Below are 27,764 nucleotides of genomic sequence, written 5' to 3'. Positions count from 1 at the left end.
CGCTAATTTGAATGCATTTTTATTTTTTTTTTTTCAAAATTTTAGGGATATGTTTAGCAAACATTAGCGACACCATGACCTCCATAGTTAAGTTTAGTCTAGTTAGAGAGCTTTTGGGAAGCATTTTTGAAAGGGAATACATTTTCTTCTAATTAAAAACGTCAAATATTTATCTGGCATTGCAAAATCACCGTCAAATGCGTTAACATCTAGTTCTACGATTTTGTTAAAACATCGCATAAGTTCTAATCGCCAGAAGCTTTCATTCCGGTCGACAAAAAGCTTCGCCTTTCGATTTCCCTTCCAACAAAGTTTGATTCCCTCATTGGTCGATTTCTGTTGGCGCGCACTCGGTGCTCTCTTCATACGCCAGCCAATCCATGCTCTACGCCTCGACGCCTTACGCCATCAACGAACGCATCGGCAGCGCTACCTATTCATATCAACCACGTGCATCTGCTCCTTTCGGTTTGTTCGGTTGATTGTTTGGTTTGGCGTATTGCGCGAAACGGAAGCTTTCTTCGGGCCCCTTTTTCATTATCATCTCCAGGGCAACTGTTCGGTTTGTTATTCTGGTCATCAGTTTTCAATTTTGGTTCAAAACAGAGCAGAAACAGTTGTGAAAAGTGAATTTCTGTTTCGATTTTTAAGGGGAAAACAAAAAGGATGGTCCGAGGTAGTGAACAGGAAGATTTCGGTCCCAAAAAGTAGGTAATTTTTGACAATTATTATTGCATAATTGAACTAAAACGTTCGTTATGTCGTTTTAAAGGATGACCAAAAAGTCTCTGGTGGATTCGTGCAAGAAGAACAAACTTTACCTGACACCTCATCTGAACGATGTCTTATATCTGCACTATTCTGGTAAGTGTCCGGATCAATTAATGGCGTTGCGGGACAATCCGATAACCTTGGAAATGGGTGCGGGTTGTTTACCTTTCTTACCCCAGAAGAGGAAATTTGTCGAAATTTTATTGCTACCGAGTACAGGCGTTAAATTTAGTTTGATCGATTGATTTACTATTCTTGGAATTCGCGTCACAAAACTATATAGTATTCCTTCCGTTGGATTCCATGGAGGTTATTCTTGTATGCAATTTACGATGCAGTGCAAAGAAAAACAACCAAACTTTCGCGGGAAATGGACTAGATTCTAAACGAGTGAACCGGGAATGTGTCGTTAGAGGTTTATAAATCAGAACAGAAATACATAAAAAAGAACTAATCTTTTAAGGCTACGATCATTTCATTCTTTTTTCTGGAAATTTTCATGTACATTTACCTCGAAATTTACCTCGACATTTAAAAATTTTAAATATCCGCTTCAAATTTAACACTCGGGATACCCTATCTGACTATTTTAGAGAAAAATTGGTATATGTTTCATGGCTAAAAGGCGTGTTGCCACTTGTTTAACCGTGTGAAATGACAGGAGTTAATATTATTTTCAACACTTTTAGGTCATAATAAAAACTTATCAAAAAAAAAATTCTGCTTCTGCTATCAAAAAAATTATGCTTCTGGAAAATCAATCACAAAAAAAATTAACAACAAACAATCGGATCTAAAGTCTCTTCTATGTAGTCAAAATTTGTTAAACAAAAACACACATTTATGTTAAGTACGTACTTGAAATCTGTGTAAAGAAACAGGGAACCTTTAAACAGTTTTTTGGTGAACGATTTATAAAAAAAGTTAAGTTTATTTAGTCAGATTGTGTATTTGGGCCCAACCATTTATAAATTAAGAAACCATGCATACATTTTTTTGTAAATGTTGAACGTTTGCAATTCTTTGCATTCGGCCTTTAAATGAACATCAATCCTATATAATCTATTTAAAAGGACAGGTTCTTGTTCAGTTCATGTGTCTGTTCATTTGAAACGGATTTTGTGGTTGTTCTATAAAATTAAAGGCGCTTGATACAACTTCTGTGAAGCACATTTGTACATGTTCGAAAAATATTTCTAGCGAATTGGATTATAAACCAAATCTTTCCATTTTTCTTTTTTCAAATGTCCGCAAAGAGTCATACCATTATTTCATACGCATCAGTACTAAATTCATATTATTCAGACAATAATTCCTTCTTTAAATAACACGAATTAAAGTTTTAATTTTTTCATAAAGGTTTTGATTTGATCGGCAAAATATCAATCTGGATCAAATGTAAGCGTCATTCTTTACTGTGTGCTGTACAAATGATCTAGGAATCAAGAAGAAAAAACACATCTAGGCTTCATATGGCCACCACATGCATTGAAATTATACTTGGTTGAGAAATGCGCGCCCAAATATTCTCACTAAACAGTATGCTATGCCATAGTTACTAACCTCCTACGACGCTTGCTCGCGACGCCTCGACCATGGAGACGAAAAACGAACCGCCCGGCGCCGAAAAGAAAGAAAATCTCGATAAATTGAAGGCCATGACTTTAATTTGATTCAATTTATTACAAATTTAATGATTACGGACAATTGATGCGACTTTTTGTTGTTTTTGTTCGATATAAACCGATTCGCATGCCCACAGAATATTCTAAAAATAATTTCATTAGAATCGTTTGGGTCATTTCGGAGGAGTAGTACTACAAACACCGTTACAAGAGAATTTTATATAATAGATATTTTCAAAGCAATTGGAAACCCTCAATTTTTTTCAGAAGAAGTTTTCTAAAAGGCATGTTATAGGTATAATTGATCCCTAGATTTCCAAAACATTTTTTTTTCTTCTGGATGGATCGTGATCATTGATTACCATTAAATTACTAATATGTGATCAATATCGAATGTTTATCTAATTATTATCTGTTAAAAATGACTAAAAATACTGTGTTTATCTGAAAACTTGAAAATTGCGCCTTAAGGTATGTAATGATTCAGGGTAGTAGCCAAACTTTTTGAATTCTCTTTGTCTGATACTAACAAACTGTGAAATGAGAACTAATATGGCACTTGTCAACAGACCTTTTATCTTTGGATTTTACAAGATTTTTTCTTATGGTCAGGTGTCAGGGCACCCTGAATTAAGGATCAAGTCTTCTTTAATGAAGGATCAAGTCTCGTGTAACTTAAAATATATCACAATTTGTTTAGTCTCACGAAAATGTTTCTAGTTCATCAACGAGTTCAAGTATCGTTCTAACTTTTGGATCATATAAACTTGAAATTACACGCTGCTGTTAGAAAATCCAAAGGCGGCGAGTTGCTGAATTTTCCTATAAAGTTATGATGAAAATAAGATATGGGGATCAAGTATCCTACTGTTTTAGTAAAATAACCATAACTTTTTCAATTTCCAATCGATTATGACAAATAATCATTTGAAATTTTTGTTTTGAATTGACATTAAAATTCCGTAGGAAATCATATTTTCCAAATATTACCATCGAGTCTAAAATAAAATTTTCATAAAAAAATTCTTTTTTATCATATTGTCTAAAACGACGTCATTAATATCAACAATACTATTGATCTTGCAAAAAAATGAAGTTCAGATGATCGATAGAAAATTTTTTCACCTATGCAAAAATATGCAAAAATTAAATTTAAAATTGATGTTATGTAGTCCGAGATTTTTGAATATAAGTACAAGCACTTTATTTATTTTTCAAAAATTTCATATTTGGAGCATAATTTAAAAACTGTTCTACTTTTACATATTTTTGAATTTTATTTTCAGATTCAACGGCCAATTTAACATAAAAAATTTGGGTCAGTCAATGAAAAAAAAAGTCATGTAAACTAGTGTAATTAAAGGTGCACGACTAGAGCAATTTTCTAAAATTGACTAAATTATTCGAATTCCAATTAGTGTTATTCACATATTGTTCGATCTTCCAAAATCTTTCTTTATTTATATTATGGCTAGAACAATTTGTTTTTGTTTTTTTTTTTTTAATTTACTATCATAGCTTTGAATCTTACTCGGAACCCAATCGGAAATGAGAACTTTGAATACTCAACTCTGAACTCTGTTCTTTGAAATCAGAAACTCAGAATAAAACAGAAATCAATGGAAAGTTTTTAGAACTCGTTATTTAAAAAAACAGCTCTGAACTCAGACCTCAAAGCTAATCAAAGTAAAGTCTAAAGTCAATAACCATAGTAAAGTTTTCAAATGTGTTTAATTATCAGTACTTTCTGGTCAAATTTCTCATTGAAAAAGTACAAGGTTTTTTGCCCTAAGCTATAATTTATGCACTCTCATATCTCATTTTAAAATCAGTACTAAGATCAGAATTTAAGCTTTAAGCTCTAAGATCTAATATTCAAGCTCAAAATTCTGAAATAATGGTTCTTCACCTTTTTCTGAGAGTTTTGATTACTGTTTCCCTATTTCAAAGTTGAGTTAAAACGTCTTGAAATTACATACTTTGAATTTTTTATGCTTGAAGTTCTGAAAGTGATTTTAGCGTCTGGAATTCTGAACTCAGTGTTCAAGAATAAAAAGTTAAAAATTTGAAATTCATATATTTGAATATTGAGGGGAGAATGAGGATACTTGATCCCTGGGGATACTTGATTCCTCAGCTATATCTCGAAACTGGAATGTCTTACAAAGACCAAATGTTCTAGAAAAATGTGCCAAAATGAGGAAAATAACAATGCTTGTAGTTTAAAATTTTTTAACAAAATAATTGTTTGAGTAATTGAACTTTGTTTGCAAAATTTCACAAAATGTAACTTGAAGATCTTTTTTCATCACTTTAAAACGTTCCTTACATGGGAAAATTATGAAAAAAATATATGTTCCAATGTATCAATCGTTCGAGCGTGAAATGAACTTCATAATGCCATATTTTCAAAGCAATGGAAAACTCTCAACTTTTTTCAGAAAAAGTTTTCTGAAATGTTGATTATGGGTACAATTGATCCCCTAGAGTTGGGTACAATTGATCCCCCTTCCAAACGATATATTCTTCTTCTGAATTGATCTTTATGATTGCTGATTACGAAATTACTAATATTTATCCAAAAACTAATATTTATCACACATTTGTCTGAAGAAAAGAGCAAAAATAATTAATTTTCTCTTAATTATAAAAATAGCGCCTTTAAGTATGCAATGTTTTTAGCGTTGAGACAAAGTTATAGAATTTTCTTCTTATGTCTGCTATAAATTGTGAAATGAGAACAAACATGACCAAAATAGTCAATTAACATTCTATCTTGGGGTTTTGTTTGATTTTTATACAAGGATTAGGGCTTCCTGAATAAAAGATCAAGTCTCCTTCAATAGGGGATCAAGTCTCCCCTAACTTCAGAAAAATCGCATTTTTTTTACTCCCACGAAAATGCTTCTTGTTCATCAACGGGTTCAAGTATCGTTCTAATTTTTGGAGCATAGAAACTTGAAGTTACAAGCTGTCAGAAAATGTCAAAGACGGCGAGTTGCTAAATTTTTCCAAAAAGATATGGTGAAAATAAGAAAAGGGGATCAAGTATCCCCACTCTCCCCTACAGATTTGAGATCTCAGCTCTGAATTTTATACTGTTCACGCATTCCCAACAATTGTGAAGCCTAGCTAGACATTAGAACTCTGACTTCAGGTTTCATAAATTTAGCTAGACTAAGATCTAGAAACTAATCTAGAAATCAGACAACAGCTTTGTGAATTCTAGATTCTGAACACTCAGAACGCTGAAAACTGAACTTGGAACTTTGAACTCTGAATTTTTAACTCTTATGTCTGAATTGTGAACTTGGAATGCGAAAATCGTAGCCTTGAACTCTGACCCTTGAACTCTAAATAAGCTCTGAAATCTAAACTCCCAGATGTAGTTACTGGTTTCCAGAATGTAGTAATTGGGAGGATCTGAGGTCAGCACCTTCAGGTGTTTAATTTCAGACTTCATAAGACTCAAGACTTAAAACTTAAGACTTGAGAGTCTAGCTGGACCAAAGAAACGATATTCCAAAACTTATTACTTATTAAGGTAGTTTTTATCGCATGAGCCGTTGGAATAAGAAAATTTCCTTCATCAAAGTTGTTTTTATAGCAATCTTAAACATGCTTGCAAATTACACATTTCAAAAATGGTCGAGTAAAACGGACACTGCGTGAAAAGGTACATTTTGTCAAAAAAATTGCTATAAAAGTACCTATATATTTTTGTGAGTTAAGTATTCGAGACCGTTTTTAAGCCAAAATGGAACCAACTGGTCCGAGTCCGAAAGCAAAACAGTGTGATTTTCAGAATTTCGTATTTTATAGGCGCTGCCTTCACCTGCGATTCTCTTTCAACAGTTTTTAAGGCCTATTTGAGAAGCTAAGTGCTTTTTGACCGACAATTGCTCTTGTCAAGGTATTTTGAAGACATATAGTGGATAAAATCAACGAAAAATTTGAAATACCTGGAAAAACTTATGAGTTCGTTTTAGCGGATCTTGGGGTTTCGTCTTACCCGTCTTGGCAACATTCTTTTCAAAACAATTGTTGCTCAAGCCCTTCGACGTAAATTCGTTGGTTTTCCTCCAGATGATTAAAGAGAAGCCTAATAAACACTCCACCTTTGAAAACGGTGGAAATTTTCGAAAAAAATGCGAGTTACGTACTTTAGTGTGAGGAGAGAAAATTTCATCAAATAATGGATCCTCAAAGTTTTTGTTTGTTTTGTTTACTTTTATGATCCCTTACTTGATGAGTATAACCAAAGGGTCTCGAATGTATTGATACACTTAGGCAAGCATATTCCCATCCCATATGAGCAAAACATCGTAATTTTCGAAATATTGAAAGTGTCCGTCTTACCCGACTTTCCCTACTTTTATCTTAAAAATGTTCTTACTGAAGTTAATATACGGATTTCTGAATATTTTCCAATTTATATCTCTCAAATTGATTTGAATACAAAAAGAGATTCAATTTTTTAAATTTCAAAGTCTTGTATTTTTTTAAAGTTTCATAATTTTCTTTATTTTGGGAACTCGAGAACTTTGTTGAAGCTTCTAAACTTATCTGAATTTTTATGATTACTGGTTACGTGTTTTGAACATTTTGTCTACATTCTGTGTTTATTTTTTCAAATTTAGACAAATTTGACAAATTTTTCTGTATCTAATATTTGAAGTGAAATTCAAAACTCGCATCACAATTTTAAAGTTTCAACATATAACATAAAAATAATTTTCCTATGTTTATGAATTTGAAATTGGAATAAAATATTGTTTTGAATTAAAAATTTAGTAATTTCTTCTTTGGCTCTGATTGTAACTTTGTTTCTCAAGTTTGTCTATGAGTTGCATTTATAATTTGTTTCTCATATATTGATTTGAAGATTTTTTTTTTATTTTAGACACTGAATCGTGGTTCTAAATAAAATCTGATTTCAGGATTCGAATTATACTCTTGAACTCTTATATTTCTTTTGGATTTTCTTTAAATTTCGGATTCTTAGTCTGAAATCATAATGTTAATGTTACTTCCTAATTGTTATGAGGGGAATATTTATCCTGCTTTTGATGGAGCACAAGCACCAAGCTATCAACGATGAAATAAAAAAAATTAATATCCATCTTTAATTTTTTCTAAACTTGAAAATGTTAGTTGTTGATTACGAATCGAATTTTAAAAATTAACAGCTTCTATAATTTTCATTTCCGATTAGTTGGCTTATTTAAAAAAATATGATTCGAAGGGGCCCCCGAGAAAAATCCCCCGATGGCTTAATCTGGCCCTGGGACTAATTACTGCTGACTTGAGTTAGGAGTTAGAACCAAGGTTGTCGAAAAAAAATTCTGTGTTTTGACGAAAAAAAACTGACTTTTTGTTATTTTACCAAAAAAATCTGTGAAGGTTTTCTGCGATAGTTTTCTGTGATGCTTTTTCAATAACTTCATTGAAAAATCGTGTCAAATTGCGTCTTTCTTGCATTTGCTTGAGAAAAATCAAATGACAAATCAAACCTTATCATATATTTCAGTTCGTATTTTAAAACCCAAAATTTATTTTGGAAAACGTATGCAATTTGAAAATTCTGTGAAATCTGTGAATATTTCTAAAATTCTGTGTCACAGAAACAGATTCTGTGATGAAAATTTGCTCAAAATGTTGTTTCAATGATTTCGGCAACCTTGGATAGAACTGACTCAAGATCTATGACTTCGCACCTATCAGTTAAGATGGATGGCAAAAAACAAACAAACAAACACACATAGAATCTCTGTGAAACTTCATGTTTCTTCGAAAAAATCTAATTACTTAACTCTAATACTTAGCACATAGGACTTCTGACATCGGACTAAGGACTTCGGACTAAGAACTTTGAACTAAAAAATCCGAACTCAGCGCTTAGGATAGAAGATTGTAATTTAGGTATTAGGACTTGAGGCTAAGATTTAAGGAGTGCGAACTTCAGACTTAGAACTATGTATCAAGGACTCTGGACTTAGGATTTAGGACTAAGGACTAAATACTGATGAAAAAATATTTAGGAATTATGAGTTAATAGTTACAATTGATTAAGGACCTTAGGCTCAAGAATACAGACTTAGGACTTAGAATTGATGATTTAGGACTTTGGAATCAGACCCTAAGCCTTCGAACTCAAAAATAGTTACTTAGTGTCTAGGACTTGGAACTGTGGTTTGTCAAAATATTCAATAGTAATTAGATCGATTCGGAACATACACAATTATTAAAAAAAAATTGAACCAAAGAAATTTGGGTTTGCTATTTCAAACTGGAGCTCAACGTCAAGATTTTCTATCCTGTTCAGTCTTAGTTTGACAGATATGTATTGAGCTAAAATATATTTTTTAACATTAACCAAACTGTTGTAAGAAAGGTTTCAACCCACTTCAAACAAAAAAAAGACACAGAAAACCCAAATCTCATGAATCATTATTTATTCATTGCGGTCAATTTCCGTGCCCTCCTAAAAAAAAACAACTCTCTCTCTAGGATACGATGCGATTGAATCGTTGGAGGAATACGTCGGGCTGAAATGTCTCTGGCTGGAGTGCAACGCCATTTCCGTCATCTCCGGGCTGGAGCACCAAACGGAGCTGAAATGTTTGTATCTGCAGAACAATTTGCTACAGGTGAGCTAGGGCCATCACGCGATTTTTTTTATTTTTTTTATTAAACGAGCGAAATGACGAATTAATTTGTGTTCTACTATTTTTTTTTTTGTTTCCGGTAGAAAATTGAAAATTTGGAACATTGCAAGCAACTGGATACGCTGAACTTGTCACACAATCACATCAACCGAATTGAGAACTGTGGATCCGGTGAGTGTTGAATAAATTATTTGTGTTGTTATTTTTTTAGAGAGTTCACCTTCAACTTTGCTTGTGAATTTTGCATAAAAAGGGTATATAGATAGATGGAGAAAATAGAGCTCAGAGAAAAATCAAACAACTATTTATTATTGACAACAGTACAGAACTGTAGATTTTGTATTGCTTTTAAAGGTATCGGAACTTTAAATGTATCATTAAATATTCGTTATTTTGTCCAACTTTTTAGACATTCTTCCGGTGTTAAACACCTTGAACCTTTCGCACAATTACCTGAAATGTGTTGAGAATTTGGAGCAACTCCGCAACTGCCACAACCTTTCGGTGCTGGATATTTCGCACAATCGGATCGATGATATTGCGATTGTTAAGGTATTTCACAACTAAACGTTCTGTTTTCTAAGATCCACGTTAATTTTTTTTCTATTTCAGATTTTAGGTGATATGAAAGCTCTGCGAGTGCTCACCATGACCGGAAACTCTGTGGTAAATGTGATTCCAGCTTACCGGAAAACGTTGATTTTGGAATGTGTAAGTTTGAGTTCATTATGAACGAATGACAAACATTTAAATATCAAACTATCTTTAGAAAAATTTGACTTATCTGGATACTCGCCCGGTATTCGATCGTGATCGTGCCTGTGCTGAAGCTTGGTATACGATAATCTTGGGTTTCTTGCAAAGAACTTGTTTAACGCCTATTTTCTGTAGGAAACGAGGTGGCTACGAAGAAGAACGCCGAGAACTGCAACGTTGGAAGAAAGAAGAGCAACGAAAGATACGTCGGAGCGTAAATGCTACCCTTCGCATGAGACATCGAGGCGATGGCGAGCCTGAGTTGGTGAGTATTGATTGTTTTTGGAAAACACAAAACAAAGCTGACAAAAACTACATATTTTAGTTAAAAACGAGCAGCGACGAAGAACCGGAGTCGATCAAATACACCGAGCCGCTCATGGAAATGGAACAGAAGTCTAACGAACAGGCTTGGGATGAGGTAGAGCGAATGTTCTGCAATGCGCAAAGAGCAAAACCCGCTACACCGTTGAAGGCAATAGAGCCACCGAATGAAGCAACTTCAAACGAAAACTTGTCCTTTGATCCATATTCATGTTTCCGTCCCCAGAAAAAGCCGTTGATTGAGGAAGTATTTTCTGACGATGACTTCAATCGGGAAGAAAAGGAAACAGTTGTGCAAGTACCGAAGCAATTCGAACAGGACACGGAACACCTGATCGAATCCGAAGAGGGCTGCCATCCCCTTCAAGTGTTGAAACCGCTGAAAGAACTGATTGCTGAAGATCCTTGCAATTCTCCGATACATGAAGAACCCTCAGTTGGAAACAAATCTCTTGTTGAAGAGTTAAACTCGGAAATCGAACACAGTTTAGAGCTTCTGCAAAAGACAGAGAAGGTGGAATCTGCAGAACAAGAAGACGATACACTGAACGTCGTGTTCAACGAAGAAAACAAACAAATTTCAATAATTTTAGAATCCAAAGAAGGAGAAATCATCGGAAAAGTGGATTCGCGACCTTCTTCTTCAACCGGAAGAAACCAGGAAGAAGACCAAAACGAGGACAGTTTGGAGTCCAATGTCACTAAAGTATCGCAAAGCAGCAGCGTCCCCGAAAGCTCGGAACCCGACTCGAGTGACAGTGAGGCAATGTACGATAAAATAATCCCGAAGAAAAATCCAAGATTAGCCACCAATTACACCTCCAGCTCCTCCACTCCCTCCGAATCCGAAAACGAGGAACCAGACAGGGCACCAGTAAAGTTAGAACGGGAGAAATCAATCGCACAATGCATTGACGAGTACAAAAAGTTTTTCCAATCCGTTAACGTTATTGAACCAAACCTGGACGAAAAAGCAGAAAAATCACAAGAACCAATTCAAAATCCCAAAACAATGCGGACTGACCCTCGTGAATTCGCTGGAATGCTCAGAACTATGCAGAAAAACTCCAACCAAGCCAAAATTGAGCAAGCCCGACAAGAGCGTCAATCATCCAAAGAAAATATTATCGATCGTTTCATCAGAAATCAAGACGACTTGGAAGTCAATCTGGAAGAGCAGGAACTCTCCATCGGTGGCGAAAAGCATGACTTCCGGGAGTATCAGCTGGCCACGTTCCGTAAGGACCAGGATAAACTTCAAAACTTGATCGATAAAGTTAACGCTCAAAAAGATCTCTACAATGCGCACATCGACGAGATCCACGTCCAGCTGGCCAACATTATGGAAGACTACGGACAAATTGGAGAAAAACTGAGGAAAGTTGATAACCTGCTTCAGAACATCAACGATGAAACGAAACCTGCGGTTTCCGAAAAACGAACATCCATCGAAGAGGAAATTCCTGAAGAGATCGAGGTGGAATGCTCGGAACTGGAAACGACCCAGGAATCTGGGGAAGAGTTCGATGTCTTGAGACTTGGAAGCCAAGGAACGGTTGAGCAAATAGTTGAAAAACTGATTAGCGCCCAACCGAGCGGAATGTTCAAAGCACCACCGGAATCTTCAGATTCTTTGGATGAGAATGTTGAGGAAAACCAAGAAGGTAGGTTGAGTATGTAATTTGTGCTTTTCAAAGGAAAACACTTATAAATTGCAACTGAGATTTGCTTTGATTCCTTAGACACAATCATGATACATGGGCCTGATACGTGAGGTATGAGACATGATCGAAGGATATGAGATATGGGACATAGTATCTGAGATAGGATATATGAGACATGCGACTCGAGGCCTAAGACCCGGAATGTGATGCGTGATACATGAGATATGGGACATTAGACTGAGTCGATTTGGAATTTTAAATTTTTCAACCCTGGGGTTCAAAAAGCTTTGTATTGATTCAAAACTCATCCATGAGTTTTTTGCAGAATTTTTAAGTAAAGTTTACTTCAGTAAATTTGAACTTTAAGGTTTTTATTGGAAAATTGAATATTTTGTATTGAAAAATCAACATCATTTTTGTTTATTCTGTGGAACTTATTTATATCATCTCTAAAAAAATTTCTCCGCTGAAAAACTTTGTACAAGATGGTAACTTTGTATCTTTTCAGACAAAAAAGTTATTAAGTGTTGAACGGAGGCATGCCTTTTGGCACTGAAAAACAATAAATTCATTTGACATCACTGCTGGGTGCCTATAGGTTATAGCGAGGTATTGCATGACTACTTTTCATGCAATACTTCGCAAGAAACCCGCAGTGATGTAATTTTATTTTATTGTTTTTTATCCCCAAAAGACATACCTCTATTCAACAGCTAATAACTTTTTTGCCTGTTAAAATACGAAGTTACGGTCTTCAACAAAGTGGTTCAGCAGAAAATTTCCTTTAGAGATTTCATAAGTTGGCTCAAAATCCGTTAGTAGGTTCGTTTCTCGAATTCACAAAAGAAACAAAACTGCCGCTCATAGCAAGTCCGTCCCATTTGCGTTTTTATCATTTTTCAGTTTATCGCTGGAAACACTTTAGTTTCATCTGTAATTTCAAGAGAAAACTTTTTTTTTAGTACTTTGTTCTGACGAACATCGAAAAAAAAACTCAAGAAATGTTGTCCCATTGAACAAATGATCGCAAGTCGGTCCCATATGGCATAAATCATCGCAAGTCGGTCCCACAGCCATAAGGGCCCAGCAAATAATTTTCAACAGAATCAAAACAAAAAAATAATCCTTATAAAGCGAAAATCTTTCATTGGCCGTAGCAGTGACAGATTCTGTTGATTACTTTGATAAAAAACGCGTACAAGTGCCGAATTAGCGTTGGACTTTTTACGATTTTTCAATGCCATTTTTCTCACTTCAACAAAAACGCAAATGGGACGGACTTGCTATGAGCGGCAGAAAAGTAATGTTGATTTTCCAGTACAAAATGTTCAATTTTCCCATACAAACCTAAAAGTTCAAATTTACTCATGTAAACGTTACTTAAAAATTCTGCAAAAAATCATGGATGAGTTTTGGATCAAAACGAAGCTTTTTAGACCCCAGGGTTCTAAAAGTACAAAAATGGCCCAAATCGACTCAGTCTATTAGACATGAAGTATGGAATATGAAACAAATGCATAGACACTGAGACATGAGACTTGAGATCTGAGACTGTTCAGTTCAATTTGGAACTGATAACTCAGAATTTAACTCTTAAAGCTTCCCTCTCACTCAAGGCACGCGTATGGTGTGTTCCTCTCTGCCGATTAGATGATGCGAAATCGCAAGAGATATCGTTACGATCCCTCTGTCGATTTGAGTTACCTCTCTGCCGATTCATGTTTACTGGGTTGGAACTTGTAACTCGGTAATGCTTAATTCGGAGCATTGAAATCAGATGTCAGAACTCAGAACTCGGAACTTAGATCTGAGATATCATTACTCAAAACTCAGATTTCAATATTCAATATTCGAATTCGGAACTCATAACTCGGAACACGCTAGTCGGTATTCGGGGCTCAGAACTCCCCAGTAAACATGAATCGGCAGAGAGGTAACTCAAATCGACAGAGGGGTCGTAACGATCTCTCTGGCGATTTTGCATCATCTAATCGGCAGAGAGGAACACACCATACGCGTGCCTTGGGTGAGTGCCACGAAATAATCTAAGATACGCCCTCCAGAGAAACGCACGAAAACAATCTGAATCGTGTTTGTATGTTTCCCTTCGAGACTCGTGTTTGCCTGCCTGAGAAGTCGACTGCTACGATTGAATGCACACATATAAAAAAAAACACGGAGATAAAATGCGAGCACACTGTACGAATGTACGATTCAAACTGATTTCGCATGTACGCATTCGCATTCGTTGCCTCTAGGTATCTCGGCAGGACAAACCGAATGAGAATATTTGTGTTCTTGGAGTGTCGCCGAAATTAACCGTTTTATTCTAAGTTCGGTGACTCAACTTCAATTTTTTTGCATGCTTTGTCGATTTCTGAGAGAACGTGCGAACTGAGTCGGAGCACGCAGCACGGAGCTTGGAACTCAGTAGTTGAAACTCGGAACTTCTTCTTCTTAGTTTTAATTGTGGATTGTGGAAATCTACGAATGGATTGGTGACTGTGATCACATATCCAGCGGTGTTCTTTATTTGTTTAGTTGCTACGTTATCGTACAGAGTTTTGCTTCGTTAGGAAGATTTACTAATAGTTTTATAAGTTCATCTTGGAGAGTTTAAGAAATTCTATAATTTCTTTTAAAAGCAATGTTTCTTTTACCTTGAGTAAGTCTGAGATGTGGTTGAATTTGCCAGCGAAGTTGAATTGTTTTCGAAGGTCGTTGTATAGGTTGCAATTCAATATAATGTGTTCTGTGGTTTCAGGTTGATCACATTTTTCGCAGTTTGGGCTGTCTGCTAGTCGCATCTTGTGAAGCCAATATTTACTGTAATCGTGCCCAGCCATGTTGAGCGTTCGCGTTTCAGTGTTTGTCAGATCCAGTTTGTGATGCCATGGTCTCTCAGAAAATGCGGTTGGATAGCAGCCTGCGCTGCGGTGACGTTCACTGGCCAACGCCAATGCTGATGCTATGGTGCAAACCAGAAAGCAGCTTGTGTTGCTGGAGCTGATGCGTCTGGGCACCACCGTCATTGCTGCTAGCTGTCTACTTGATTAAGCGCGGTTTACGCTTTCGTTGATGTTGTGCGGCCGACCAGGCCACGATTGCCACAGCTGACAGTGCGGCATGGGAAATCCTGCTGAGGTAGAAACCGACCGGTAGCACTTGGGCCCCGGAAATGATGGTCGAACCGAAAAACCACGGTGGATGCTGATGTGGTGAGAAGCTGGTTTAAACTGGAGACACCAATCACCTCGACTGATGCTGCTGCGGACTCAGCGGATTGCGAGTACCTCAGGGACCGATGTCTCAATTGATTCGATCGACGATGGGTCGAAGACGTGCAGCTGGCACCGCAGGTGGTGATTATCCTGCCGAAACCGCCTTAAATTGTGCTGCTAAGGCATCGGAATAATCCCAAACAGGATTGCTGAAGAATGTTGCAACTGCTGGCGCAGTGGGGACGAAACTGATGATTACGATATGTGGCTGGTGGCCACCCTTGTGCTGCCACTGGTACAGCCAACTGCCTGCTAATGAAGCTGCCAATTCGCCCTGTGGATGATTCCACCGTCGTTTCTGCTGGCAGCTAATCTTGACCACCACCTTGCCTTATCTGACGATGTTCTTCCTTCGGAGGTTCTCTCCGCCGGAAGCAAATCGCCGTGTGGGAGCGATGTGATGATGAATAACTGGGGTAGAAATAAAAAAGGGGCCCTGCGAATCCGGGACACAATTTGGTCACTTCCTTTCCTGACCGGTATTTAAATAGACGTGGCGGAGGATTCCTCTTTGGCTTCTCTATGGAAGAATAATCCATTTAGCTTCTGGCTTCCCGTTTCGGAAGCGGGGACTTACCCTATCGTATCGGCGCCGATCCTTGTTCGGCCGTTGGTGGACCTCGGAATCGGAAGATAAAATGTGTGGTGTGCTTATGCGATGTTGATCTGCGATTTCGTTTAGATTTGTGGTTAGGTTTGATGCTTTATTGCCACTTTTGGCACCGTAATATAACCTACCCGCTTTTTCCGATGCTGTCGCTCTGTTGCGGATCGCGAGCTTCTTTTTGTCCCACTCGAGGGCTATTCATGCCCGAAACTCGGCGCACACGCGTTTTTTTTCCCGACAGCAGGCACGCTGTCACAACTTTTTCGTCCGACTCTATTCAATTTTCTCCCGGAACTGAATCTGTCAGACGGGATTTTTTCTTTTTTCGTCCCTATAGGAATTTGCCGTCCTCTGCTCGAATTCTGTCAAACCGAGCTGGTTTGTGTTCGAATTTTTTCCGATCAGAGATGAGATCGGTTTCTGTTATACGCTTAATATAATTAAGTTAAAGGATGGGCTTTATCAAAAATAATGTTGCCATTCGCTCATATCGTATCGAAAGTTTTATGACTAATGTATAGAAAAACTTATATGTAACAAAAACTTGAATCTAAAAACTCTAAGAGGGGAACAAGAAACTCGGATCTTTGAACTCGTAGCTAGGAACTTGCAACTTGGGGTTCGGAACGCGAAACTCGGACCTTAAAACTTGGACCTTGGAACTCGAAACTCGGAACACGGAACTCAGAACGCGGAACTTGGAACTCGAATATAAATAGTCGTTTTTGCTATTTGAATAGACTGATCACCTTAAACTCGAAAACCGGAACTAGGAATTCAAAACTATGAACACGGAACTTGGAATTTGAAACTCGGGATCCGCAACGCTTAACGTGGACCTTGGAATTCAGAACTTGGAACTTGGAACTCTGATCTCTGAACTCAGGACTCGGTACTCGAAACATGGAACACGGAACTAAGAACTTGGAATTTTGAACCCAGAATTCGAAACTCTGATCATGCAACTCGGATCCCGGATCTCAGAACTTTTGTTAAAGTGCAGTGAGTTCGGATAAATCCTGAAAACTGCAACAGTCGCCTTATCTTCCCAAAGTTTTTCGTCTAAAATAATGTTTTCGTCCTTTATTAATGTCATGTTATTTGATTCTAATCATCGCTTCTTTTTTCTAATCAACAGACGTCCGCATTCCGAAAACTACCGCAGAAGCTACAGCAATTTTCATGAATCCTCACCAAATAGTAGACGAAGTGCTCGAGTCGGCTCAAACAATCGTTGAAAGAATAAAATCAGAAAAAAGCATCAAATTCAGCGACTCAGCTCAAACGACTTCCAGTGGTTCCTCAGATGAGGATGAGCCTCCAAAAGAACTTCGCCCGGATCACAGTTTGTTGGAGCTTCTAACATCACCAAAACCAGTGCTCGTTCCACCACAAGATCTGGAGCTGGAAGAAGAGCTGCAGCAGGACCCCATCTACCGGAAGTTCATTGAAATTCAGCACGAAATCGATCAGCTGGCTGATGATGAAATTTATAACATAGTAACGGAAGCTACCGAGGAACTGAGCGATAATCCAATGATTGGGCAACAACTCAACTGTCAGGTGGATCAGTACTGGAAGCGCTACGAAGATCCGGAAGATATGCGCAGAAACATCAACATCAGTGCTCATCCAATAATTACTAAGTTTAGGCAGTTTATTCGGAGACACAGTGATAGGGGTGATGATCGGGTGGTGGCTGATTTGGATAAAGTCCGGGACGTTGTAGAAAGAAGACTGTCCAGTCAAGTTTACGACTCATATATGGTGATGAACAGAAATGACAGTAGCTTGAACACGTCAGATGAAAAGGACGAAGACCTTGAATTTATTGATGCTGAAGGAGACGAAGCAGCTGAAGGATTGATTATCGAGAAAGGCAGGGCATGGGAAGAAGTCTGTGAGAACGAAGAAGATGAATTTGAAGATCTAGAAACACCGGATTTTAACAAAACATTCGATATGCCGGAAGTCGAGGATGTTGAATCGAATGAAATTATCGGTGATAGAGAAGACAACTTGCAGGATCGAGTTACTTCGGACATGGGTGAACAAAAGCAACAAGGCGAGGCTTTATTTGTCAAGCACACTTTCAACAGTGATTCAACAGATATTTAATTGTTTTCGGTTTCACTCACTAAGTAGAATTCGTAATTAATAAATGCACGCATTGCTTCACAATACTCTTAAACTATTGTCTAACTTGATCCGATAAATCCGATGAATAGGTTTCCGGTATTCAGTATTCGATCGTCACGCATTTGGTTTTGAGATATTCGTTGAGCGCTTCCTTTCCTGCAATAAAAAATGAATAAGAATGAAAAACGAGCTTATAGTTTCCAAAATTGTTTACTGACCTAGATCTTTTCCAAACCCACTCTGTTTGAATCCGCCGAAGGGAGCAGCTACGTCCGTTTTGTTGTACGTATTTACGAATACCGTCCCGGCTTCGACTTTTTCGGCGAAAAGTAAAGCTTTCCGAATATCTTTGGTGAAAACGCCACTTGCTAGTCCATACTCGGTACTGTTGGCACGTTGAATCAGAGCATCGAAATCGCTGCTATGGAACTTCGAGATCACCATAATTGGCCCGAAGGATTCTTCCTTAGCTATGAACATGTGGTCCTGCACTTCGGTAAATACAGTTGGTTCAAAGAAGAATCCCTTCTTATTCGGAACTCGCCGTCCACCGTAAACTAGCTTAGCACCTTCTTTAACACCCAGTTCGCAGTACTCCACAAGTTTGTCAAGGTGAGCTTTGTGATTTTGAGGACCATGAGCAGTACCTCTGTTCAAAGGATCTCCGATAGTCATGGTTTTTATGTTCCTGATCACCTTTCGGACGAATTCGTCATGAATTTTGTCTTCGACAAACAACCGACCAGCGGCAATACAGTTTTCACCTTTGTTGAAGAAAACCGAAGACATTCCCAGGCGAACAGCCTTATCTAGGTCACAATCGGCGAAAATGATCAACGGACTCTTTCCACCCAGTTCCATTGAGCACTTCTTGATATTGGACTCCGCACATGCTGTCATGATCTTCTTTCCGATGGGTGTTGAACCGGTGAAGCCAAGCTTCCTAACTAGAGGATGTTCGGAAATGGCCTGACCAGTGACGGAGCCTGCTCCAGTAACTACGTTTATTACACCTGGTGGAAAGCCAGCTTTGACAGTCAACTCGGCGAATTTCAGGGCAGTGAGTGGACACACTTGAGCTGGTTTTATCACTACGGTATTACCCGCTGCTATGCAAGCAGCCATTTTCCAAGAAAGCATCATCAGAGGATAGTTCCATGGGGTAATAAGGCCGCAAACTCCTATTGGTTCTCTCTTGGTGAAGGTTAACACGTTGTTTGGCTTAGCAGGGTTAACAGGAATAGTTTGTCCTTCAATTTTGTCGGTCCATCCGGCAAAATATCGCCAAGCGTCAATCGACATACCGACATGGGTTTTTAAAGCCAACGTGTAAACGGCTCCAGAGTCTATGGACTCAATAGTGGCAAGTTCTTCTTTGTGTTGTTCCATAAGATCAGCAAGTTTGTACATTAGAAGTCCTCGTTCCCTCGCTGATACCTGACTCCAGGCTCCTTTGAAAGCATCATGAGCACATCTGATGGCGTAGTCAACGTCGGAACTGGAAGCTGCAGCTACTTTGCAGATCACCTGCTCAGTTGTTGGGTTCACAATGTCCAGCGTTTTCCTACCCTCGGCGTCAATAAAACGCCCGTTTACAAACATTTGCGTAGGGACGGAAATCGTTTTCTTGTTCTCTTTCAACACAATTCCATCAAACTGAGGTCCGGAACTGCCTTCACTGCTACCATTTCTCGTTCTACCGATAACTTCATTCAAGAATTCAGTAAAACTAGGAGCCATAAACAAGTGTTCGTTTTCTAAAGGAACTTCCAGGGCATCTTTGACTTCTTCAACTAACCTCACGACGTCCATTGAACCCGCTCCACAAGCGAAAAAGTCAGTATCGGACTCGATTTCAACCTTCAATATAGACTTCCAAATGTTTTTCAGAATCTGTTCCATCTCCATTTCTCGTTCATTTAGTTCCAAGGGAACTATCTTCTTCCCAGCTTGCGCAAACCAATCACTAGCTTGGATCATTTTGCTACCTTTTTTCAAACGCTTCACTTTTACCATGATTCCATCGGCAGCAGTAAGGAATAGTCCTTCCTTATCAACAAATGCCGGACCCACGGCTCCCTTGAGCTTCAACGGCTTCGCGTTCTTCAATTCTACAGGGCCACAAAGTGAAGCAGCATGTAGTCGCACGGGAATCTCAATTCCATCCTCGTCCAGCACAACTGCCAGAGCTCCTGGTACTGAATCTAGACCCCGAATAAAGTTAAAAATCCGTTCAGCCGGTTGGTTCAGGTTTATATACTGATTTTCCTCCCGAAAAAGAGCCGGATCATACGTTGCTCCAACTTCCGTTTGCGTTATCTTCGGAGCCCTCCCTTCCGCTATCATGTCAACGGCATCTCCCATCGATGTTACACCTTCCGGATACAAAAACCTCTTGTACAAACTGTCCAAAGTATCATCTCCATTCACCAGACACTGTTTCTGCAACAATACTGGCCCAGTGTCCAAGCCATCGTCAGCCCAAAAAATACTGAACCCTGCCACGTCATCTCCTTCAATCAACGTCCACGAGATGGCACTAGCCCCTCGATGTCTTGGCAAAATTGACGGATGGTAGCAGATACTCCCGAACTTGGCCCCATCGATAACCTCCATCGGAATAAACTGGCTACAAAACGGCAGCACATTCAGATTAGCCTGCACCGATCGATACTGCGCCAGTACCTCGGCAATTGGAACGCCCTTCCTCCGCCATGCTGCTACCTTAAACACCGGAATTCCCAGCTGCCGAGCCGTCGTTGCCAGCACATCTTCCCGGGCCCCCTTATCGGCAATCGTGAAAACTCCCACTACCTGATGGTGCCGTTCCAGCAGAATCTCCAGCACTTCCGCCGCAAAATTACTCTGCCCAATGATCGCGATCTTCAAGTCCTCCTCGCCAGCAGCAGCGCTCAGGTGACCATTGCCAATCTGCAAACGTGATTAAGCACAATTAATGTTTGCGCAATTCATAATTATAATGAAATATTTATTATTTTAGCTCTAGTTTCATGACCGTACGCGATAAGACACCGTGAGGGGGCAAAATTTTATTTTCATCGTCGCAGTCAAAATATTGATAGCGCACGCATGTTATCAAGCGAAAGGTCGAGAGTTCGGATTCGTAAGATCGGAAATGGGTGTGTAGGGGGAAGTGTTCCTATATGCGCATATTGGGTAATATGCGCATACAGCCGATTGACGATATGGCTGGAGATTCATCATATATAATTAGTGCAGTCTGAGGGTAATACGCTTTTAACACATGGCATAATAAAATTAAATTATTATATAAAGTCGAAAAAATTTAAAAATTCAAACAAGATTTTTGTCAGTTTTGTTATAATATATTGAACTTTAATTATTGTGCATACAGATTCTGTGAACAAAAATTTTAGTGGTTTTTCTTTCTTATTCATCTGGAAATCGGAAATTCAACAAATCGAAGCTTTTGGCAAAGTTGTAAATGATAAGATATTGGAATAAGAGACAGGTTCTGAATGCCCATATCAAGGTAGGTTAAATGCCTATATCAAGAAAAATAGATTAGTCTTATAAATTTTTTACTTTCTATCATTTAAACATGAAATCTACGCTCAAATCACGATCTTACAGCGAAAAAAGAAGAACTTCCTACTGATCCGATAAAAATACAATATGAACAAAATATTACCCTGAAATATGGCCATATGGCATACTTAACTATGTTTCATGCAAAAGAACTAGTGATGTAAAAAATTTCACCAAAATTTCGGCCTTGACGTATGCTTAACATCCGTTTCTACCATTTTCAATTAAATAATATCAAAATATTGCAAGTGGTAATGAAATATAGCTAAAAACATAAATATGCGCATTTAGCCCGCCAGTTTCGGAAATCGGCTATTTTGACTTCTTTTATTATAAAATTATTTTCACAAAAACTGTAAGAGATTTTAACAGAAAAATTTCACTAACGTATATAAAACAGATGTCCGCTCATGTGCATATAGTTTTCAGACTCCTATCTATTGGAATATGGGAGAAAATGAGTGCTTTCCTTAATATGCGCATATAGCCTTCCTCTCCCCTACTGCTGTAGAATGAATCTGAAACATGGTGGAATGATCGTGGTTTTTAGAGGACTTATCTTGGTAAAATGACAAAAATAGAATTCCATTAAGCCTGCAAAGCATTAAGAATATTTGGAGAACATTGATATTGATTTTCATCGACTATGACTTCAATGGCTTCTACAAAACTTATGTCCACAGACCCCTCATGCATCAAAAGATTTAACATTAATTGGACATCAAATTGACATAGTCTGAAAAATTAATGGTTTCTTCAGTTATTTTTAATTTTCCAAAAACATGTCATTTCACTATGTTTAGAAAAAGGGGTAACTTGCTACACAATTTATTTAGAAAAAAAATTAATGGAAACGTATGAAAATTTTTAGTTTTTGATAAATTTGTGATACCATAAAGGCCAAAAAACAATTGTAGTAATTTTTGGCTCTCTTTTTACTATTTTTTTTTACATTTTTTCTGAACATAAGGATGCTGCTTACAAAATATGTTTGGATGAATGAAATTTTCATGTTACAGAAGCGTGATGCAAAACAATTATGTATAATGTTGCAGAAGCATGATGCAAAACAATTATAATCCGGCATATGTAAAGGATATTTACGAGGATTCTACTTTTGCGGTCCTCCCAACAGGCAAACAATTAGCTGTTCGCTCAACTCGCCATTAATTTCAATTCAGCTGTTTTCTTAACACGCTGATTCTATTTTTGTGGTCATCCCAACGCGCAAAATTTGGCGGTCCTCTCAATTCACAATTCATTTTATTTCAGCTGTCCTCTCAACACGCTGATTCTATGTTTGCGATCCTCCCAACACGCAAATAATTGGCGGTCCTCTCAATTCGTTATTAATTTCAAATCAGCTGACCTCTCAACACGCTGATTCTACTTTTGCGATCCTCTCAGCACGCAAATAATTGGCGGTCCTCTCAACAGGCCATTAATTTCATTTCAGCTGTCCTCTCAATACACTAATTCTATTTTTACGGTCCTCTCAACATGCTGATTCTTCTTACAACACGCAAATAATTGGCGATCCTCTCAACTCGTTATCAATTTCAATTCAGCTGTCCTCTCAACACGCTGATTCTACTTTTGCGGTGCTCCCAACACGGCAATATTCGGTGGTCATCTGAACTCGCCATTTGTTTCAATTCAGCTGTGCTCTCACGCTGATTCTACTTTTGCGGCCCTCTTAACTCGCAAATAATTGACGGTCCTCTCAACTCATTATTAATTTCAACACGCTGATTCTACTCTTGCGGTCCTCTCAACACGCTATTCTACTTGTGCGATCCGCCCGACACGTAAATAATTGGCGGTCCTCTCAACTCGTTATTAATTTCAAATCAGCTGTTCTCCCAACACGCTGAATCTACTTTTGCGGTCCTCGTAACACGCAAGTAATTGGCGGTTCTCTCAATTCGCCATTTATTTCTTCTAGTACGCAGTTTTACCAATTGCGGTCCTCCCAATACGCAATAATGAATTCACCAACACAACTGCAATTCCTTTTATAATTGACTCCAGATTTTCAATAATTTTTGCTTTGTCGAGGATTTTCTTTTTAATCAGTTTTACATAACTGATAAACAATATGTTATACCCGCAACACTGGTCGTTTTAGATTCTGGTGTTTTGTTTTCTTCTTGGTGGGTGATTTCTACCGCAGGTTATTTTTCTATACGATACAACTTAAGGTTTCCCACATGAAAAACGCACCAATCACTTTTTTACTAAAATCTGTTACTATTTTTAGTTCTGTCGGCCGCCAAATGTGCAATCCAGATACCACATTATTTAGATCACCTACCAAGGTATCGTCGTTCTCGGAACTGACGTTACGACTCGCTCAGCTGAATGACGCAATGGAGACGATGATCGAGCCTGACTTGAGAGAATCCATTGAAGTATTCTCTTGTCCATCCTTGACCCACACAGTGTCAATACGACATTGGAAAATCCAGAGGTGAAGAGGGCACTGCTAGAGTCCCGAGCCTCGGAGCTGCCGACAGACGAAACAGTCGAAGAACAGTGGTGTGGAATCAAGAATGCGTTTATCACGACGAGCCATGGTACTCCCGGTAAAGTTTGTGGAAGTAGAAGTGAAAGGATGACGGATGAAACTTGGAGGATGATCGAGCGATCGGAGAAAGGCGAAAGTCGGAATTGAGCCAAAGGTCAGCCAAAGCAGCCGTCCGCTTACGATATGCGGTGCTGGAAAAGGCAGTTAAACAAGTTTGTAGACTGGGCAAACTCTCTATCTGAAGAGGGAGAAAGAGCCGCCGCCAATGGAGATATCCGATTACTATATGATATTTCTCGCCGCCTTAGTGGTGTAAGGACTAATTCAAGAATGCCGCTGAAAGACCGAGCAGGCCAGTTATTGACCGATCTACGAGATCAGCTCAAAAGATGGACTTCAAACAACTCTTCCTAGTCACAAATAGCGATGGCCAACAGAATCCGCAGCTCGAAGCGCCAACAGTAAGTCACATTAATGGCGTCAACTTGGAAGCGCCATCGCTGGCTGAAATAGGAGCGACAATCACAGGCATGAAATCCAACAAAGCGCCTGGGATCCGTGCTGAAATGCTGGAAGCTGACGCTGCCTTGTCAGCACAAATGTTGCACCATCTTTTTGCTGATATCTGGAATACTGCAACATTCCCTGCCGACTGAATGCAGAGCATTCTCGTAAAGATCCCGAAGATAGGAGACCTGACAGAGTGCGGTAACTGGCGAGGCATAACGTTGATCTGTACAACCCTCAAAGTACTCTGCAAAGTGATCCTGAACAGGATCCAGGGGAAAATCGACGCTACACTCCGACGGCAACAAGCTGGATTCCGATCCGGACGATCATGAGTGGACCACATCACAACGCTACGAATAATACTGGAACAAATCAACGAATTCTAGGACTCAGGAGAGAGTCCTCGTTAATTTCGAAAATGCATTTGACCGACTGAACCACATAAATATCTAGGTTGCGCTTAGACGACGAGAAGTCCCAGAGAATCAAGTCCATCTCATCAAGGCACAGTACGAGGCATTTTCATGCAAAGTCTTGCACGACGATGTCTTGTCCGAACCAATCCTAGTAACTGCTGGAGTGAGACAGGGATATATTTTATCACCCCTACTTTTTCTCATCGTAAAGGATGAGATCTTGACTGAATCGATTGACTGTGCACCAAACCGAGGATTGCCGTGGAATCCTTCGACAATGGAGCAGCTAATCAAACTTGACCTGGCAGTCGAAATGATTTTGCTCGCTTAAAGACAACAAGACATGCAGAGCAAACTCGACGACCTCACCGAAAGCTCCAAGGCAGCAGGTCTCAAAGTCAATGTCGGGAAGACTAAGTCGATGGAAATCAACACAGAAATCCTTCCAATTTCGTGGTAGCTGGGCAACAAGTTGAGAAAGTGAAGTACTTCCAGTAATAGCCAGATAACGCTACCAGAAAAGACATCGAAACCCGGATCAGAAAGGCCCGATTCGCGTTTGCGAGTCTCCGGGACATCTCGCGCTCACGCTACATCTCTCTACGAACGAAAATCCGAATCGCTGTCTCCGGATCGTCAACAGTCTGTCAGCTGTCAGTCTGCGGAAAGTCTCTCAGCTTCGAAAAAATGTCCCAGAAAAAAAATCAAAACAAGTTAAAAGAGGTTTGAACAGTTTTGTAGATCTAAACAAAACTGAATTCCGAATCAGCAAAGTCAGAATTAATTCTTTGTACGTCACTCACAATCGTTTTCGATAAATGTCAGTAGTGATGATTCTCTCTAAAATTGTTTTTCAATATTTTTCTTCAGCTAAACTTGAAGAAATCATCTTCTGGAATCGATTTGAAGGAATCTTCTATTCCGTTTCACCTCATTTACTTGGGTTAAAAGACCTTATAAAAAAACTCATGAATGTCTTTTTTGAACTTGTCACAATTCATCTAAATAAAGGTGTACCGAAACACGTTTTTGTTAAACGGTGGCATCATTGATAGCGGTTTAAATGAATTAAAGTTTTTTTTATATAGTTGTTGTAAGTCATGTTGTTTATACTTAACTCAAATTTTAATACTGAATAGTAATGTTTACAGTGTTTAACATGGACTTAAAAACAAGTATTTTAACGCAATGCACAATGGGGAAAAAAGTGTACAATCCGCGAAGAAATTCAATATCTTTCGGCCTACATGACCCAAATCTATGAAATTATACTTTTCTTTTGTGAAAATTTCCGGAGAATCGATTGGACATAGTTTCAAACACCACGCAAGCTTACGAACGGAGATATAGTGCCTTTTTACTCTCAATTCCCCTACATTTTCCAATTATTTCAGAAAAAAAGCATGTTCGGACTTGAAAATTTTGAACCAAATGGGTTGTATCCTATGTGATTTTTTCCGAGGAATCCAACGAAGCCTATTTGAGCCACCGCACGGATTGGAAACAGAAGTTATGGCTGTTTTACCCTCAATTTCCCTACATTTTTCAAATAGCTCAGAAAAAGCATGTTGGGACTTGTTCAAAATTTTCAAGTCCGAACATGCTTTTTCTGAAATCATTGAAAAAGATAGGGGAATTGAGGTTAAAAACAGTCATAACTCCATTTTCCGACGCGTGCGGTGGCTCAATCAGCCCTCATTCGATTGCTCGGAAAAAACCACACAAGATACAACCCATTTGGTTCAAAATTTTCAAGTCCGAACATGCTTTTTTCAGAAATAATTGAAAAACATAGGGGAATTGAGGGTAAAAACAGCCATAACTCCATTTTCTTAAGCGTGCGGTGGCCAAAACAGCCTTCATTCGATTCCTCAGAAAAAATTACACACGATAGGTCTGTATTCGTTCAAAATTCTCTGGTTCGAATCAGTGTTTTACTTGAATGTTTACTAAATATAGGGGAGTTAGGGGATAAAAGGGCACTATATCTCCGTTCGTAAGCTTGCGTGGCGTTTGAAACTATGTCCAATCGATTCTCCGGAAATTTTCACAAAAGGAAAGTATAATTTCATAGATTTGGGTCATGTAGGACGAAAGATATTGAATTTCTTCGCGGTTTGTACACTTTTTTCCCCATTGTGCAATGATTATGATATTCCTCCAAGGCAAAGGGATATCATTTGTTAGTTGTGTGAAATTCGAATCATAACTTTTTTGCACTTCTCTTTCATCTTCCCAACGGTGCTACATATTTGTTGTTGTGAAGTCATAGTGAATTTATTACGGAGAGTTTAAAAATTTTAGTCTGCAATCGAATCATTCACGAGGTCTCAGGGACACAATAAATTCCGTTATATAAATCTCAAATCACTTGATAATCAAACAGAGAGATATTACGATTAGATTGATACGATGTTTATGACTATCAAATCCTCCAGACTCTAAATTTTCGCATGATAAATGACACGACATAACACAGCCCAAAATAAATTCAATCGAACGGTATTAACGATATTAAATCCGAGTTTTTTCTTGCATTTTTTATGAAACAAACGTTGATGTATTCATGTAACTAACATGTCCATTGGTGGTTGCTGCTGATGATGCACTCATATTTATTAAACTTTATTTTCCAAAGGGCACTTTAAATTCACTCTTTAATCAATAGTAACAGTTCCAGACACTTAAGAATCTTTCAGGGATTCATTGAAACTTTTCAAAAATCGAATCTGTTAAACAGTCAACTGCCACACGCCGAGAACCGAGAACCAAGCCCGCCTGACTTCACCGATCGAATGTTTCGAGCGGCCGGCCACGGCACCTTCATTTATACAGCTTCCCGGGCGAGCTTTGAAATACAAAACACCTTATCAATTCCTTACCTCTCTGGCTGGCCGGACTCCATG

The 27,764-nt window shown here is 38.5% G+C and overlaps 2 protein-coding genes and 1 long non-coding RNA gene across 3 annotated transcripts; 1 reads left to right on the top strand and 2 right to left on the bottom strand.

Moving 5' to 3' along the window:
• Positions 1–512: 512 nt before the first annotated feature.
• On the top strand, positions 513–17,879 carry LOC129744493 (dynein axonemal assembly factor 1 homolog). Its single transcript, XM_055737031.1, has 10 exons — positions 513–707; positions 773–864; positions 8,907–9,046; positions 9,148–9,235; positions 9,474–9,616; positions 9,677–9,775; positions 9,834–9,898; positions 9,956–10,085; positions 10,146–11,808; positions 16,835–17,879. The coding sequence occupies exons 1-10, from the start codon at positions 667–669 to the stop codon at positions 17,812–17,814; spliced, it is 3,441 nt and encodes a 1,146-aa protein (XP_055593006.1). The 5' UTR covers positions 513–666; the 3' UTR covers positions 17,815–17,879.
• LOC129744495 (uncharacterized) lies at positions 14,218–16,435 on the bottom strand. Its single transcript, XR_008736926.1, has 3 exons — positions 15,828–16,435; positions 15,667–15,755; positions 14,218–15,609 (listed from the first exon to the last, which is right to left on the bottom strand). It is a non-coding gene; the product is annotated as an uncharacterized LOC129744495 (long non-coding RNA).
• LOC129744494 (cytosolic 10-formyltetrahydrofolate dehydrogenase) lies at positions 17,745–27,670 on the bottom strand. Its single transcript, XM_055737032.1, has 3 exons — positions 27,436–27,670; positions 18,054–20,766; positions 17,745–17,991 (listed from the first exon to the last, which is right to left on the bottom strand). Exons 1-3 carry the CDS (start codon positions 27,469–27,471, stop codon positions 17,936–17,938), a joined length of 2,805 nt encoding a protein of 934 aa, XP_055593007.1. The 5' UTR covers positions 27,472–27,670; the 3' UTR covers positions 17,745–17,935.
• Positions 27,671–27,764: the final 94 nt, after the last annotated feature.

The sequence above is a fragment of the Uranotaenia lowii genome, chromosome 2 (genome assembly GCF_029784155.1).
Source record: "Uranotaenia lowii strain MFRU-FL chromosome 2, ASM2978415v1, whole genome shotgun sequence".
In the NCBI taxonomy this organism is placed as follows: domain Eukaryota; kingdom Metazoa; phylum Arthropoda; class Insecta; order Diptera; family Culicidae; genus Uranotaenia; species Uranotaenia lowii.
The sequence above is the reverse complement of the archived record's forward strand: the minus strand, read 5'-3'. Positions and strand labels throughout refer to the sequence as shown.